The 16042-nt window shown below is 46.9% G+C and overlaps 1 protein-coding gene across 1 annotated transcript in view; it reads left to right on the forward strand.

Annotated features, from left to right (window-relative positions):
• Positions 1–14033, forward strand: part of LOC144752249 (uncharacterized) — a 124477-nt gene extending 110444 nt beyond the window's left edge. Inside the window, exon 6 of the mRNA XM_078640255.1 lies at positions 13879–14033. Within this exon, the coding sequence (XP_078496381.1) occupies positions 13879–14010 (132 nt within the window). The 3' untranslated portion in view covers positions 14011–14033. The remainder of the gene's footprint in view (positions 1–13878) is intronic.
• Positions 14034–16042: the final 2009 nt, after the last annotated feature.

Here is a 16042-nt window from a genome sequence, read left to right on the forward strand (position 1 = left end):
TTTGTTAAGACATAGCTTGCACTGCCCCTCCCAGGGATGAGACCCTTAAGTAGGCCTTGGCGTAGGACTACACTACGCTCGCGTAGTTTGCGCAACTACGTGCTATGCGAATTGCACCTAGCACAGTACAAAAATGTGTAGCATAGCATAGCGGGCAATTTTTACCTGCTCGCGGTCCTCAAGGTCAAGTTGGCGTCTGGGAGGGAGCAAAATAACATCCCGGTGAGACTTTTTCCTCGTTCGCGAACAGCAACATCAAGTTGCCGATCACAAGCATGGACAATAAACCTCCCGGTGAGATACTCAATGTGGGGAGGTCAGGTTTCTCACTGCGAGTGGTCGCGTATGCTTGCGACCGCTCGCGATGAGAAACTACCAGACCGCGTTGAGAAACCTGCCGCTCGAGTACAAATCTACTCGAGTGGCAGAAAAGGACCGCTTGCACTGTGCAAGATGCGGTTTGCACTGATTGCACAGTGTGGACAAGCATCTGGCACTGAGTAATCAGTGCAAACAGCATTTTGCCCAGTGCACTACACAGTTCGCATAGCTACACATTGCTTGCATAGTGCGAAGTGCACTTCGCGTAGCTACGGGTAGCGCTACTACACGAACTACGCCCAGGGTTGCCCTTAAGCACCAATAAATAATACTATGGATGTGCTGCCACCTGCTATAGGTGTTTATATTTTATTGTGTATGGAACACTGCTTACTGTGTCAGATACCCTTTCATAATTGCGCCACTGGAAATTGATATTTAAATCACATCTTCTGCCTTAGGAGAAAAGATTTGGCAACTGGGCCAAAACATGTGAATTTCATGCTACCCAATTAATTAAGAACATAATCCCACCGATTTGCAATTACCTTATAATGCTCTAAAGGCTCGTGGCTGGGATCGTTGACCCTGATATCACTATCTGTCTGTGAGTCAAGGAGACCGACTGTGTGTTTTTTACCCAGCACACCAATCTAGATGATCCACGTGTCCCACATAAGGCTGCTTCCCAATCTCATCCCTCTCACTGGTGACAATATTGTAGCTTCTGCAATTGTCAGACCGCGTTTAAAATTGATGAACAACTTAGAAATAGCACTGTTACTTTGCACTTTGAACTTTGCCAGCTATCACTATGAATATGTTTGAGGACATTAAATAGCCACCACTTAGATAATTTCCACAGCGTACACTATGTAACAGGACATGAATTTAGGCCCTGAACAGGAGCAACCAAGTTCTGTTAGGAGCTTAGTGACATCCTCGAGCGTGAAAGTACCCCCTGGGGCCTACATGGATCTAAGCTCTTTGTTGCTGCTGTCCTCCCTAAAGAGAAAACTAGCTACCACCTTATGTCCATATAGGTGAAACCCTTGGTTCCCAGAGAAGGACGTGCTGGGGCCCGTTTGCCCCCCAACACCCTTATTCCTCAGCGTTACATAGTGTGAACCCAAACTGACAGTATCTGGGGGCTTCAGGTAAGCACCAGTTGCATTACCAACAGAAAAACTCATCCTTAGGCACAAGGGGCCTCATTTATGAGAAATGACGCATCGCTGCGTGAAAGCAGCGATACGTCACTTCTCAGTGCGCCCTCCTTGCGGCATACCTGTAGCGTCATATTTAATGTATGACGCATCATGTCGCAAGGAGTTACAGATACGTCAGTATTTCTGACGTATCTGTAAGCGCAAAAGTGACGCATTGCTGGAGTGTGTCACAAAAGTGACGCAACTCCAGCAATGCGTCCTTTCACATGGGGCAAGCCCCATGTGAAAGGGCCTGCGTCAGTCTTACACCTGCTGTGAGGCAGGCACAAGATTTTGACGCAACGGCGTCCTAGAAGTGATGCAGTGAAACCTCATAGATTTGACTGCGTCACTGCTACGAGGCTTTTTGCGGGAGAACGCCCCCCCTGCATACATTATACCTGACGCAGGTATAATGTAGCGCAGAGGTTTACAAAGTGACGCATCTACTTAGATGCGTCACTTTGTAAATAGTGCGCAACAGGAGGCATGTTTTACGCCGCTGATGCGTCACAAAAAGTGACGCATCGGAAGCACAAAACTGACGCAAGGCCTCATAAATGAGGCCCAAGGAGATTACGGGATTTGCCCAGAACCTCCAGATGATTGCGCCTCCCCCCAGACTCTACTCTGGTGCACCATCGTCCCGGCCGGCCACCTTGGCTATTAGCTCCTACCCTCTCCCCATTACTAACTAAAAAAAGGCGATGATAAAGTTCAGGTCCACTGCACGCCTTTCTTGCCAATATAGTGCAGACTGAAGTGGGCAGCCAGCTGTTCAGACACCCATCAATTGGTGAAAAAGTAAATATAATCAGCATGTGGTGGCATCCCCTATAGCTCAACCTACTTGGCGGTGGCCTCCATGAGCTAATTTCGCCTGAGCCAAATTGAATCGTATAAGGCCTGATTCAAACCGCCCATTCGAGGGTCAAGAAACCAGTGGCAGATGCCTCGAACCCATGCGTTTGGTCTGTTCCATTCGGATGTATGACATTACAACGCATGCTTTTACATCGCATGCCTTTACAACGCGGTATTTACAACGAATACCTTTACAACGCATAATGCTTTTGGGCGCTGGATAGTGAATAGTTTAATTTACTAATCCAACTCCAGTCCCCGTGGATAGTAGGGAAGGTGTTGGATAGTACATTAAACCTATTCCCTATCCTAGAGCGCCCCCCCAGCGCAATGCGTTGTAATGGTTTGCGTTGTAAAAGTTGCGTCGTAAAGGCACTGCGTGGTAAAAGTTGCGTTGTAAAGGTTGTTCACCGTTCCATTCCCTCAATTTAACGGACTGCACCCCGTAGTCCAAAGTAAGGCCAGGCTGTCCTGGTAATTAAGGAGGATATAGTCCACCCATATGAAACCCAGCTACAGTGGGTCTACACACACGCTCGACCTCCAGCAATACATTTACAACTTGCAGTGTTTGTGCTGAATGTGCAGACACACAGCAGTGTGAAGTCAGGATGTATTCACACAAGGGGGCTGTTCGACAACAACAGCTGTCATTGTTTTGAGATAGTTCTTCTAACTCATGACTTCGTCGCTTGGGCTCACCAATATGTTACCTAAGCCTCTAATCAATGCTGTGTCACTTAATGACGCAGGTGGAAGTCCCTCCTACGGCGAGGACAGGAAACACCAGCTCACTATTCTTGGTGCGATAAAGAGCAAAGGACCGACCCTGAAGCATAAGTGTGTGCGACAGGACTGCGGTCTCTTCTGCCATTGAGTTATTTCACAGTTCTCTTATCCAGGCGCATGCGCAACAGGATATCCCGGCCATCCAAGGCTAAAATAGAGGGGGGGACGGGTTACATTTACCCTGGCAATGCCACAGAGAAATAAACCACTGCCCTTGGAGGACAACAGCTGGGGAATCCTGCTGACTATGGTTGCTCCTTTTCTTTGACATGGAGTCCGACTAGAACAGTGACAATCAAACGCCAAACAATCGAATTCCAAGCCCAGCAACGGTCCTACTCGACTACTTAGTGTTGCCAAAATATCATGATTTATCAGCACAACTGATACCTCTCAACATGTTCTCTTTCTTTCATCCGTGTGATTTCTCAAAATATCTGCAAGTAAAAGTACTGTCCAGGCCCAAAAATCATTGACCCCCCATATTCGGAAAATAAGGCAAAACCACCGCCCGCCTGCATGTCATATACTAACCACCTGGGGCCTCATTTATGAAAAGTGACGCATCGCTGCGTGAAAACAGCGATGCGTCACTTTTCACTGCGCCCTCCTTGCGACACCAATGATGCGTCATGTTTACAGTATGACGCATCATGGCGCAAAGAGTTACAGATACGTCAGTATTTCTGACTTATCTGTATGGCGCAAAAGTGACGCATGGCTGGAGTGTGTCACAAAAGTGACACAACTCCAGCAATGCGTCCTTTCACATGGGGCAAGCCCCAAGTGAAAGGGCCTGCGTCAGTCTTACGCCTGCCATGAAGCAGGCGTAAGAAATTGACGCATTTGTGTCCTAGAAGTTGCGCAGTGAAATCTTATAGATTTCACTGCGTCACTTCTATGACCCTGTCTTGCGTCAGAACGCCCCCCTGCATCCATTATACCTGGCGTAGGTATAATGTAGCGCAGGGTTTTACAAAGTGACGCATCTACCTAGATGCGTCACTTTCTAAATATGGTGCAACAAGGCACATTTTTTACGCTGCTGGTGCGTCACAAAAAGTGACGCACCGGCGGCGTAAAAGTGACGCACGGCCTCATAAATGAGGCCCCTGGTGTTGAGCCGACACCAGGAATTGAAATGGAGGCCTCAATTCCGCCATCGGCAATTCATTCCAGATCCTTTTCGTGCTCCAATTTGGTGCAGCCAGCATATGAACCGTGCTCCTGCCCCCCCCAAGCCTCCCACAAACATAGACCAGAAGAGAGAAAACCAGCATTAATACGATTGATAATACAGGGCAGAAAACTTTAAATAAATTCTACTTGACGAGAATGTTGCCAGATTATGAGGAGAGTTAAACCCCGCCCCCTCGTAATAACACTAAATTACTCCCCAGTAGTGAATAAGTTATTCAAGGACACAATCCTCAAACGTATCCATGGCTATGCTCATGGTAGCCCCCTCCCCCATGCTCCTCCCTATTTGTAATTACCTCAGCAGCCTCCACCAACGCGCTCGAAGAGGTATGTTGGTAGAGCGCACAAAATGGCAATCCCTGCTCCCCCTCCCTGTCTTCGCTCTCTACGGTACCCATAAACTATAAAACATGACGTGTTGATCAGGTATTCAGCCCACCGCAGGCTCAAACCCCTATTCACTTACTCCAATTCCCCCCCTTTGCCGGTCTGGGGCCACATGCATGTTGCCACCCCCTATCATCAATATCACGCTGGGTGAGTTAAAGGCCACATCTGCTGCACGCCGCACCTAGCCCTGAACACAACCCAAGCACCCGGAAATAAATCACCGGACCCTGGAAGTTTGCTCCTCGTTTCCCCGGGCCGCCTAGCCTCCCTTAGTTTGTGGACTACCTCTTAAAATCCCCGAGGTTCCAAGCCGCTGTGACATGAGTATCAGGATACCTGAGATATTTCCTACCCTAGAGCCACCCTTTACCTTATCCCGACATTAACGTACGCAAATGAGGCCAGGTGCATGCGCCAAACATCCCAAGGCATCGTGTATACTCAATCGCTTATTGCCAGGCCTCAGTTAAAAAACACCAGTTCAGGATCCCACCATACCACGAGGTGACCTGTAGTCATGTGCACGCAATGCACTTAACCCGGGGCATCTGGGCTATTCAATACCCTAATGCCCTGGATTACAAACCTCGACAACGTTGCCATGCAAAGAAATTGCAGAACAACCCCCACAAGCATCAGTACCATATTCACAACCCTAGCACCAAAATAAAACAACGCTATGAGGCCCCCCCTAACCCCTGAAGCTGAGAAGCAGCCTACTAACCAGCATTTGCCCCAAGGTAGGCGCCTCGTGTCCTGTTCTCAGCCTTAGGGAGAGGCGGTGGAAAATTTGCCGCTGGTCTGCCGCCTCAGGAGCTGTTGGAAGGGACAAAGAGGGTTTCCCGACCTCTCCTGCCACTTTTATAGATGCTGTGGAGTGTGAGGGACCACTTGCGCCCTTGCACCCTTGTATGACGTCAGCAGGGCCCGGCTCCCTTACTTCCGTCCACCTACAGAAAAGAGAAAACTGACCAGCTCCCGCCCTAGATGCCACTAAGGGAACCACGCCTCCAGGTGCCGGTGACGCCGGTCAATACTGCTACACAGGTCTGGCAGACCTGCTGAGAAGTGCCAGTACTGCCACAATGGTCTTGCAGACCTGCTGAGAAGTGCCAGTACTGCCACAATGGTCTTGCAGACCTGCTGAGAAGTGCCAGTACTGCCACAATAGTCGTGCAGACCTGCTGAGAAGTGCCAGTACTGCCACAAAGGTCTTGCAGATCTGCTGAGAAGTGCCAGTACTGCCACAATGGTCTTGCAGACCTGCTGAGAAGTGCCAGTACTGCCACAAAGGCCTTGCAGACCTGCTGAGAAGTACCAGTACTGCCACAAAGGTCTTGCAGACCTGCTGAGAAGTGCCAGTACTGCCGCAAAGGTCTTGCAGACCTGCTGAGAAGTGCCAGTATTGCCACAAAGGTCTTGCAGATCTGCTGAGAAGGGCCAGTACTGCCACAAAGGTCTTGCAGATCTGATGAGAAGTGCCAGTACTGCCACAATAGTCGTGCAGACCTGCTGAGAAGTGCCAGTACTGCCACAATGGTCTTGCAGACCTGCTGAGAAGTGCCAGTACTGCCACAAAGGTCTTGCAGATCTGCCGAGAAGTGTCAGTACTGCCACAAAGGTCTTGCAGACCTGCTGAGAAGTGTCAGTACTGCTGCAACGGTCGTGCAGAACTGCTGTGAAACGTCAGTACTGACACACAGGTATTGCAGACCTGCTGAGAAGTGCCAGTACTGCCACAAAGTTCTTGCAAAACTGCTGAGAAGTGCCAGTACTGCCACAAAGATCTTTAAGAACTGCTTGTAAGTGCCAGCACTGCTAAAAGTTCTTGCGGAACTGCTGAGAAATGTCATCGCTGCTGCAGCAGTTGTGCAGAACTGCTCAGAACTTTTGGCACAAAGGTCCTGAAGAACTGCTGAGAAGTGTGAGTAGTGTTGCAAAGGTCATGCAGAATTGCTGAGAAATGTTAGTAATGATGCAATGCTCTTGCAGCTCTGCTGGGAAGTGCAGGTACTATCAAAAAGTTTTTACAGCTCTCGCGGAGCGTCTCTACTGTCCCAATTTATTTATTTTTATTTATTTTTTGCACTTATATGGCGCTCAGCTACCCAAAAAGGGTTTCCCGGCGCCTATGACATGTGGATGAGCGAAGCCATATGGTGATCTGGTTTAGCATAGCTGTTTCTGGAAGAGCCAGGTTTTTATGCTCTTTCTGAACCTGCCGTAGATTTCTTCTTTACGTATGTGTGGAGGGAGTGAGTTCCACAGAATGGGCCCTTTGACAGCGAAGGATCTTCCTCCCATTCTTGTCAGTCTGAACCTGGGGACCGTGAAGTTTGCTGCTGTTTGCGAGCGCAGATTTCTCGCTGGTAGATAGGGAGTGGCTAAAGATTGCAGGTAGTTTGGTGCTGTTTTTGATTTTATCCTGAACATATAGCTCAGGGCCTTAAAGCTGATACGGTTCTCTACCCTGAGCCAATGCAGATAATTTAGATGTTTTGACACCCTGGCGGTTTTTGGTATTTTGCACAGGAGTCTCGCGGCTGAGTTTTGAACCATCTGTAGCCGTTTAATGACTGCCTGGTTTGAGCTCAGGTAGAGGATATTGCCGTAGTCAAGGCGCGATGTAATCAGTGCGTTGACTACGGTCTTTTGGGTGGCACGGGCCAGCATCCATATGATTTTTTTCAGCAACTTTAAGATGGTGAAGCAGAGACCTGCTACTTTGTTTGCCTGCTGTTTCATTGATAGTGCATCATCAATGATGACTCCCAGGTTTCTTACTTGGGTTGCCGGAGTGGGAAGATTTCCCAATTCGGAGGGCCAATGAGAGGAGTTCCAAAGCTCTTTATTTTTTCCTAACAGGAGAATTTCGGTTTTATCACCGTTCAGTTTTAGCTGGTTGGTGGACATCCAGCTGAAGATTTTATGGAGACCGTGTTTAAGAAGAGAGGGAGCTGAGGGTTTTGAGTCGGACAATGAAAAAATAATTTGGGAGTCATCAGCGTAGGTCATGAGGGTGAGTCCTACGCTGTCGGCTAGATCCGCTAGGTCTCTGAGATAAAGGTTGAAGAACAACAGGCTCAGAATGGAGCCCTGAGGTACTCCATGTGGGGCATTGAAAATGTCAGAGCAGGCAAGGGTAGATTTTATCTGGAAAGTCCTTTCTGTAAGAAATGACTTGATCCATTTCAACGCCTCGCCACGGATACCGTTCCTCTCGAGTGTGGCCAGGAGTTTACCATGGGAGATGGTATCGAAGGCCGCACTCAGATCTAATAGAATGAGTGCGACCGTTTGACCATTATCCAAGAGTCTCCTGATATTTTCGGTCACACCCAGCAGGGCGGTCTCCGTGGAAAATCCGGCTCTGAAGCCAAATTGTGTCGGATGGAGGAGATCGTTTTCCTCGGTGAAGAAGGTGAGGGCAGAGTGTATGTGCCTTTCCAAGAGTTTCGAAAAGGCCGGGAGCAGAGATATAGGCCGGTAATTGGTCAGTATTGTGGGGTCTGCTGAAGGTTTTTTCAAAAGTGGATTTACCATCGCATGTTTCCAGAGTGATGGAACTGTGGAAAGTTGGAGGGAAGAGTTTAAGGTATTTGCTATAATAGTCAGGGATGTGGTATCGATCTGTTTCAGAACGCTGACGGGCACTGGGTCCCGAGGGGAGCCTGATGAGATGGTGTTGAGGGAGGATTTTAAAGAGTCCACAGTTATAGGGGGCCATTATTCTAGGATGTTCATATTTTCTGATTTCGCGGGGGTGACTTCCTGTTGGTCAATGTCATCGGAGGTGGAATTGATGTTAAGGATAATTTTTTCAATTTTTTCATTGAAAAAGGATGCGAGATCCTGACATTGTTTTTTATATAAAGGACGGGTCATCGCAGAAGTTTGGGCACCGGCAAGGTCCTTTACCATATTGAATAATATCTTGGCTTTATTTGTGGTATTGTTTATAGTGTTAGCAACATATAAGGCTCGGGCCTTGATACACGAGGAGTGGTATACATTCCTGGCTTTGTTGTATATCACTTTTTTTTCTTTAGTGTAGTCCTTTCGCCACTGTCTTTCCAGGGCTTTGCATCTTGATTTTTCGATTTTTAGAAGTTCATTGAACCAAGGGGCCAGAGGACGATGGATATTCCTCTTGGTCCGAGTTTGGGGCAAACATTTCTCAACTGCGTTTTCCAGCCACGAATTTGTTGCTTCGGCTATACTTTCCATTTACCGGGCATGGGTTGGCGATCTGTTTGCGAGGGTATGATTTAGTTCATTGACATCGAGAAGCTTCCAATTTCTCATGGAAGTAGCTGGCCAAGCCATATTTGTTTGGGGGGCATTAGGTAATGTGAGGCAGAAATGGAGAAGATAGTGGTCTGACCAACATATGGGACTGGTTTGAACCCATTTTAGTTCAGGAATATTTGAGAAAATGGGGTCTAATAGGTGACCAGCCCTATGCGTGGGTCCAGAATTGAGTAATGTCATATTGAGTGCAGCTAGGTCGTCGATTAGGTTACAGCATGTTAAATTTGTTGAATCCTCAAGGTGTAAATTTAGATCCCCAAGGAGTGTGAAGTTTTTGAAGTCAAGATAAAAGGGGGTGATATAATTTGCTAGGTTGGTCGCCCATGAATGGGTATTCCCGGGGGGCCTATATATTAGGAGACCGGAGAGCGTAAAATTAGGGTTTAAGGTGATTTTAAAAAGTGCGGCCTCACAGTCTGGAATGTTGACTGGATCCAGGTTACAGATACATTTTTTCAGAAAAATTATCGCAATACCCCCACCTATTTGGCCCTGTCTGTCTCTTCTAATGATGGCATAGTTAGAAGGAAGGGCGGTCGCAATATCCGGGCCAGAACTGTCGTGTAGCCATGTTTCTGTTAGAAACAGTACACTGGGTGCCTCGTCTAGCAAAAGGGTGAAGATGTCAAGTTTATGTTGCGATAAGGACCTGCAGTTAACGCTGTAAAAAGAGTATTCGCAGGAGGCATGCTTTGGGCGTCGGTATGGCGGTACAGTGCTGGAGTCGGGGTCAGTGTAGGGTTGTATATTTGTAAGAGCAAAATTGCAAATCGTACAGTGTGTACTATCTGATGGCGTTAGCATGGTGCACTTGCTATGTTTTGCAGGCCGTAAGGATCTTATTCGATCAGGACTCATACCTGAGATGGTGCGATTTTGTGGAGTATGGTTCCCTGCCCCTTGTCCCGGCCTGGCCCGGACGGGCCCAGACGGGCTGGTCTTAGGCTTGTCTTCGGCGCGGCATTGGCGCGGTCGCAGCGCGTCTTTGCTGCGCGTCATAGGGAGTTTCCGATTTTTGTAGAGGACGGGCTAGTCTTCAGCTCCGCCTCTACACACTTGCTTGCCCAATCAGTGCCTGCCCCGGTCTGGAATCCGGAAGAAGGTACCACCCTGCGCCCTCCACTCAAACAAGCTTAGCGCTTGCGGTGGACCGGGGCTACAGGGGTAACAAGAGAGTTTTTTTCAGCGGTAAATTCACATTTCAAACACACAGTGCAATTATTAAAATCAATCGACGCAGCGAGATTTTTAAAAAGTGAAATGTTTTTGCGCTTAAGAACATGCAATCGTTTTTACAGCGCTGCTCGGCTGAGATCAGGTATTTTAACCTTTTAAAAAGGGAGGCGGTGTAATTAGCATTCAATCACACACAAGTCTACTGGTCACGCATCCGCATATGCTTCGCTCGTCAATATCATCAGGGAGAGCACAGAATAATAATGGGCTTTTGTAGAGGACGGGCTAGTCTTCAGCTCCGCCTCTACACACTCGCTTGCCAATATAGGTGTCACAGCCACGATGAGCAGTACAAGTACTGTCAGAAAGCTAAGGCATTAATGCACAGAACCTTTAGTATTCTCAAACTGAAACTAAATCAGGCTCCATTCCAAGTGCCTGTAGTGTCCAGTGACAAGTGCTGGTACTGTTCTTTTAAACAAAGAAATGTCGGCCTATTGTCGCTTCCAAAGTAAACTGTCAGTTACGAAGGGAGAGTATTGCCGCGCTGCCACCCCTCCATTGACCGACCATTCACACCGGGGGACAGGCTCTTGAGGGGTATCTGCGCCTGTGGAAGGATGCTTTTAGATATGGACGCAGCTCCATGTGTGGTCCTGATCACCCTTCATGAGGTGTGTAGGAAAGTACCTCTTTTGCCATGGTTAGCCCCCAATTTGTGCCTGATAGGTGATGTAATTGTGAATTTTAAGTGCACTGGGTCCCTGCTAATCAGGTTTGTAGTGCCAGATCTCCCTTCCCTAAGATTGTGGCATGATTTGTACAACTTCTGTCTCCCCTGTAAGCCCCAGTAAGTAATACTCCTGGTACCCATGGCATGGGGACAGAAAGCAGGTACCCTGGAGGCACCTCACCCGGACCAGTTTGTGCTGTTATCGCAGGCTGCATGTCCAGATGCAGGTCAAACTGAAGAGTTGACATAGCAGATAGCCCTGTGTGCCATGCCACCCATACAATGCATAAGATATAGGCAGGTCACTCCTATTGCAGGCCTTTAGCCCTAAGGCAGGGTGCACTATATGTTATGTGAGGGCATATCAGCAGGAGCTGATATGCCACTATATTATCCAGTCCATTCTGAGTGTTGTAAGTTTGCAGGGAAGCCATAAAGAGTACATGGGCTGGATGCCCAGCAACAAGAATTGTTGTAGCTCCATGATGGCTTTTCTGATTTCTAAGGTGTTTGGTATTAAACATCTCGTCAGAATAAATCCTTGAGAATGCCAGCATTGGATTTCTTAATAAATTCACACAGGAGACCCTGCTAACGGGCCCCCTGAAACCTACCAAACCCTGGTGTTGTTCCAGTCTAGTCTTAGCCAGCATGCCATCCCCGGACATGTTCCTGGGCCCCTGGGCAGACAGCCAGATCTCTTGGGATCCAGAGAAGAAAGACTGCTCTGGGCAGAGGTGGTCACCCCGTACCCCCGTGCAGCGTCTGCCTCAACAGAAGTGGGAACTTCAAAGGGAATGCCGGCTTTGAACCCTGACCCCAGCTTTCTGCTCTTAGAATCAGATGGTATCCCCACTTCCTGCTCCACTTTTTACAAGAGGACTGGTGGAAAACTAGTCAAAGTAGGAGGTGGGTCTACTTTCCAGACCCCACTTTTCACTATCTGCCATATTTAGATTGGGGATAAGAGCCTTTTAGGGGTCAGGGTATGCCCACCCCCTACATGGGGTGAGCATAAAGGGTGTAGGCACCCTACAGGTAGGCAGCCCATTGGCTACTACCTGGACTCGCTTGAAAATGCCCCTAAATTCAGTATTTAGGTGGCTACCTGAAAATATGACTTTACATTCGACAGACACAAAAAGATGACAGAAGAAGACCACTGCTTTTCAAGAACTGAGACCCGATGCCAAATAAACTGGCACAAACTCCACCACTGCTAAGAATCCAACCGTTGCAACCTGCTGCCTCTCCTGAAACTTGCGAGGCCTCCAAGAAGCCCCAGAACCCTTCAGCCTTCAGCAATTTGCCAATAACCTCCCTTTGGGCTAGAGGCTCTAGTCCCAGACACATGCCAGTAAAGAAACCGCAGTGGTTGAGTACTGGCACACTCCGTGCAGCATCATAGGCCTGTTGGTTCACCAGTACAGTGGAATCGACCCCTGTAAGTCTCCATCAACTCGAGGGATCCACTCAGCATAACGAGCGACGCTGAAAACAGCCATGTTCCTAACAGTGGCATCAACGGCATAAAGCAGCAATGGTGGAACTACTGCCTCTTCCATGATGGTCTGCTCTGTAGAACACCAGCGGCATGACCACTGCCAGTGAACTCCCGAAAGAGCACCCACAACCTCTGGTACTCCTGCACCAGGTGCAACTCTTCTGCCTGCTGTACCCGAGTCCTCGGCCCCTAAAGGCCTTCATCATACTAGTGAAGATGACCTCTGACTTTCCATAAGACCATGGTCAATTAAAACGCCTTGGCAGAGTCCTCCTACCAACAACCCCAGTGCCAACTAAATCAGCGGTCCTCTGCTACCTGAAAACACACCATCCTCCAGCAATCGCGAACACCGGTTTGGCAGTGTTCCCAATCCATTGGCTTCCAATGAGCTGCTGCCAGCGACCGTGACGTTGTTGGCGGTCTACTGAATTTCATTGCATCTATACACTTCCATTGCTTTCCCCACTGACCCGGATAGTAACTAGTTGACGGAATTCACCGCCAATTACCTAGTTACTGAAAGTACTGCATATTTGAACTGCACTGCATTTGTTTCAATAACCACACGTATACAAATTGTGTATTTGAGTTTTCAAATTGCATAAAGCATATTTCTGATGCGAAGACTTGCTTCTAAAAAAGAAATGTGAAGAATCTTGTTATTTTCATAGAAAATTGGTCTTGGATTTATTCTTGAGCTTGTATCTCATTTTTTTGTGCTCTATGAGCACAAAAAATGCTTAGCACTACCCTCCGATAAGCCTAATTTCTCGCCAACGCTTCCACAAAAAGAGAGTTGGTATTTTCTACCTGTTGCCTCTACTTTCCTCTGGCGATATCTCACACTTTTTATATAGACTACTTGATTTTAGTACACTATACAGGGAGGTGGTTTTTAATTTTATATTCTGACATTGCTGAAATCAGTCCTCTAAATACGCTGAATTACTCCACATTGTTTTGAAGAATCAGTTGATGGATTCAACTGAGTTCCTAAAGTGTCCTCCAGATATAAGAGGATTTTAGAGTCCCTCCAACTCTAAACGAAGCTCTAAGTTCCTGAATTAGATCTCAGGAGATTGGTAACTCCGTCAAAACTGCAATGGATATCACGTCCGCCAAATTATAAATCCCATTATGTCCTACGGGACTTATATTTTGTTGGACGGGATATTTGTCATTGTTGTGATGGAGTAACCTGTCTGCTGAGATCTAAATTAGGTCCTAGATCTTTAACTCCCAGACAATTAGCAGCACTGTCTTATCTTCATGTCTGCACTCTGCCCTATCAGTGGAGTGATTACATTGAGTACTTGTGTTGGTGTCCAGGTTTAGGTACCGTTTGACTCTTGTGTATTATTTGTTCCATCTCCTGACAGGTCTCCGATCACCAGGACACATATGAGACACTTGTGAAGAGGCAGCTGGACTTTGAGAAGGTGTACACAACACCAGGAAAGTACACAATCCAGGCAGCAGGGACCCCAGTACCAACACCGGCTAAAAAATAGTCTTTACACAGAACAGACATGGGCTTCAGGTGGGTGATATGAAACAAGAGCGCTACTGCTTGACAAACTCTGATAAAGCAACAAGAACAGGCTCGTCGCAGCACTGAAACCCATCCACCTTTGGTATAGCATTGCTCAACACACTCCTAACATTTTTGTTTTTGGAACAGTGAACAACCCACCACTTTTATTATAGGTTTTTATCACAGACACTTTGAAAATGAGCTCAAACATAAATATAACTTTGTCTTTAAAAGCACTAATTCAAGACCAATGTTAGTGGTTCACTGTATTCTCAAATCCATGAGTTGGAACACTTTCAGCCAAACAGTTGAATTCAGAAGCAAGAACCTTTACCCTCAACCACAATTGTGATCTGTCTCGTACTGCTGCTGTGAGGATTCTAAGAACCATAGTTGACAATTGCCCAGGGCCCTTCGTTTACATGGGGTACTTGAGAAAATGCATGGTATCTTTTTCTCTTGCTCCCCCCTGTATATGTCAGTGTCTAAACCTGTTGTCTTCTCTTCGCCTACCTCTATCTCTACCTCTATCTCTACCTCTGCCTCTAACTCTATCCCTAACTCTATCTCTATCTCTAACTCTACCTCTATCTCTGCCTCTATCTCTATCCCTATCTCTACCTCTATCTATACCTCTATTCCTACCTCTACCTCTATCCCTACCTCAATACCTATCTCTATCTCTACCTCTATCCATACCTTCACTTTTATCTCTACCTCTACCTCTATCTCTACCTTTATCTCTATCCCTATATCTACCTCTATCTCTATCTCTATTCCTACCTATACCTCTATCTCAACCTCTATCTCTACCTCTACCTCTATCTCTACCTCTATCCCAACCTCTATTTCTATCCCTACCTATATCTTTACCTCTACCTCTATTCCTACCTCTACCTCTATCCCTACCTGTACCTCTATCTATACCTTCACCTCTATCTCTACCTATACCTTTATCCCTGTGGAGTAGTTCCTATATCCTTGATAGGCTCTGCACACTATACACTATAGATTTGACATAGTACTGAGGTCAGTAGGTCAGTATGTCTCTAGCGAGTACATTAAACTTAATTACTTGTGTGTGCCAGCTAACTCAGAGGTCACTAGAAACTTCGTAAATGAACAAGAAGGGATTAGTCTCTGACAACTGCATAAACATGACAACTTTGTTTCCCTTAGAGTCAGAACAAAATCTTCAGAGTCGTGGAAACAATAGGTTACAGTTACACTCAGTCAATCGAGCATGCTTTGTTTCTTCAGAGTTGCACAGAAAAAGAGAGCCTGGTGTTTCAATAAAAGGGTTTATTGAACAGTCGTATTTCTCATGCAAGAGATATGAACTGCTACAATCAAAAGACAGAATGCAAAGTATAATGCTTACAGCGTTAGCAGTAATATAAAATAATACTGCAATAGCCAGGTCTGTAGCTATGACATATATAAAAATACGTACATAAATAACACAGGCTAAAATACTCAACTGGTGCTTCTAAAATAATGCTACCCCAGTGTACCTGACCTAACCATAATACAAGGGAAGAAGTAGGTGCAGTTTTAGCTATAGCCTCGTCGTAGCTAAAGTTTAGTTTTAGTTTCACCAAGAATTGCCAAAAGTTTCTCTAGGTTCTAATCAGCTCCATACCTTAGAATGAGAGAGGTTGGAATCTCTTTCCCGGGACACGATCTCTAACACCCCGCAAGGGGAGTCAGAAACACTGGAGCTAGATTGTTGGCTAGGAGGATGACAGCGCCTGGTCAGTGCGTCAGTTGGGGACTTGACTTCCTTTGGGACTTGCTGTGGCGAGCCGCATCGGTCAAGTAGGTAGCCGAACCTCACCGTGCCTTGCCATAGCAAGTGAAGGTATATTTATACCTCGAAGGTGTTTAAGAATGCCAGTATTGACGTACAGGTTGGGCATAAGAATGTCATGAATGAACCCCTAAGGAATAGATGTTCATGCGTAATAAATGAGTTCTTAAAGAGAAATGAATATCCAGGCAAGGGGAAG

Source organism: Lissotriton helveticus, chromosome 4_2 (genome assembly GCF_964261635.1).
Source record: "Lissotriton helveticus chromosome 4_2, aLisHel1.1, whole genome shotgun sequence".
Classification (NCBI taxonomy): Eukaryota; Metazoa; Chordata; class Amphibia; order Caudata; family Salamandridae; genus Lissotriton; species Lissotriton helveticus.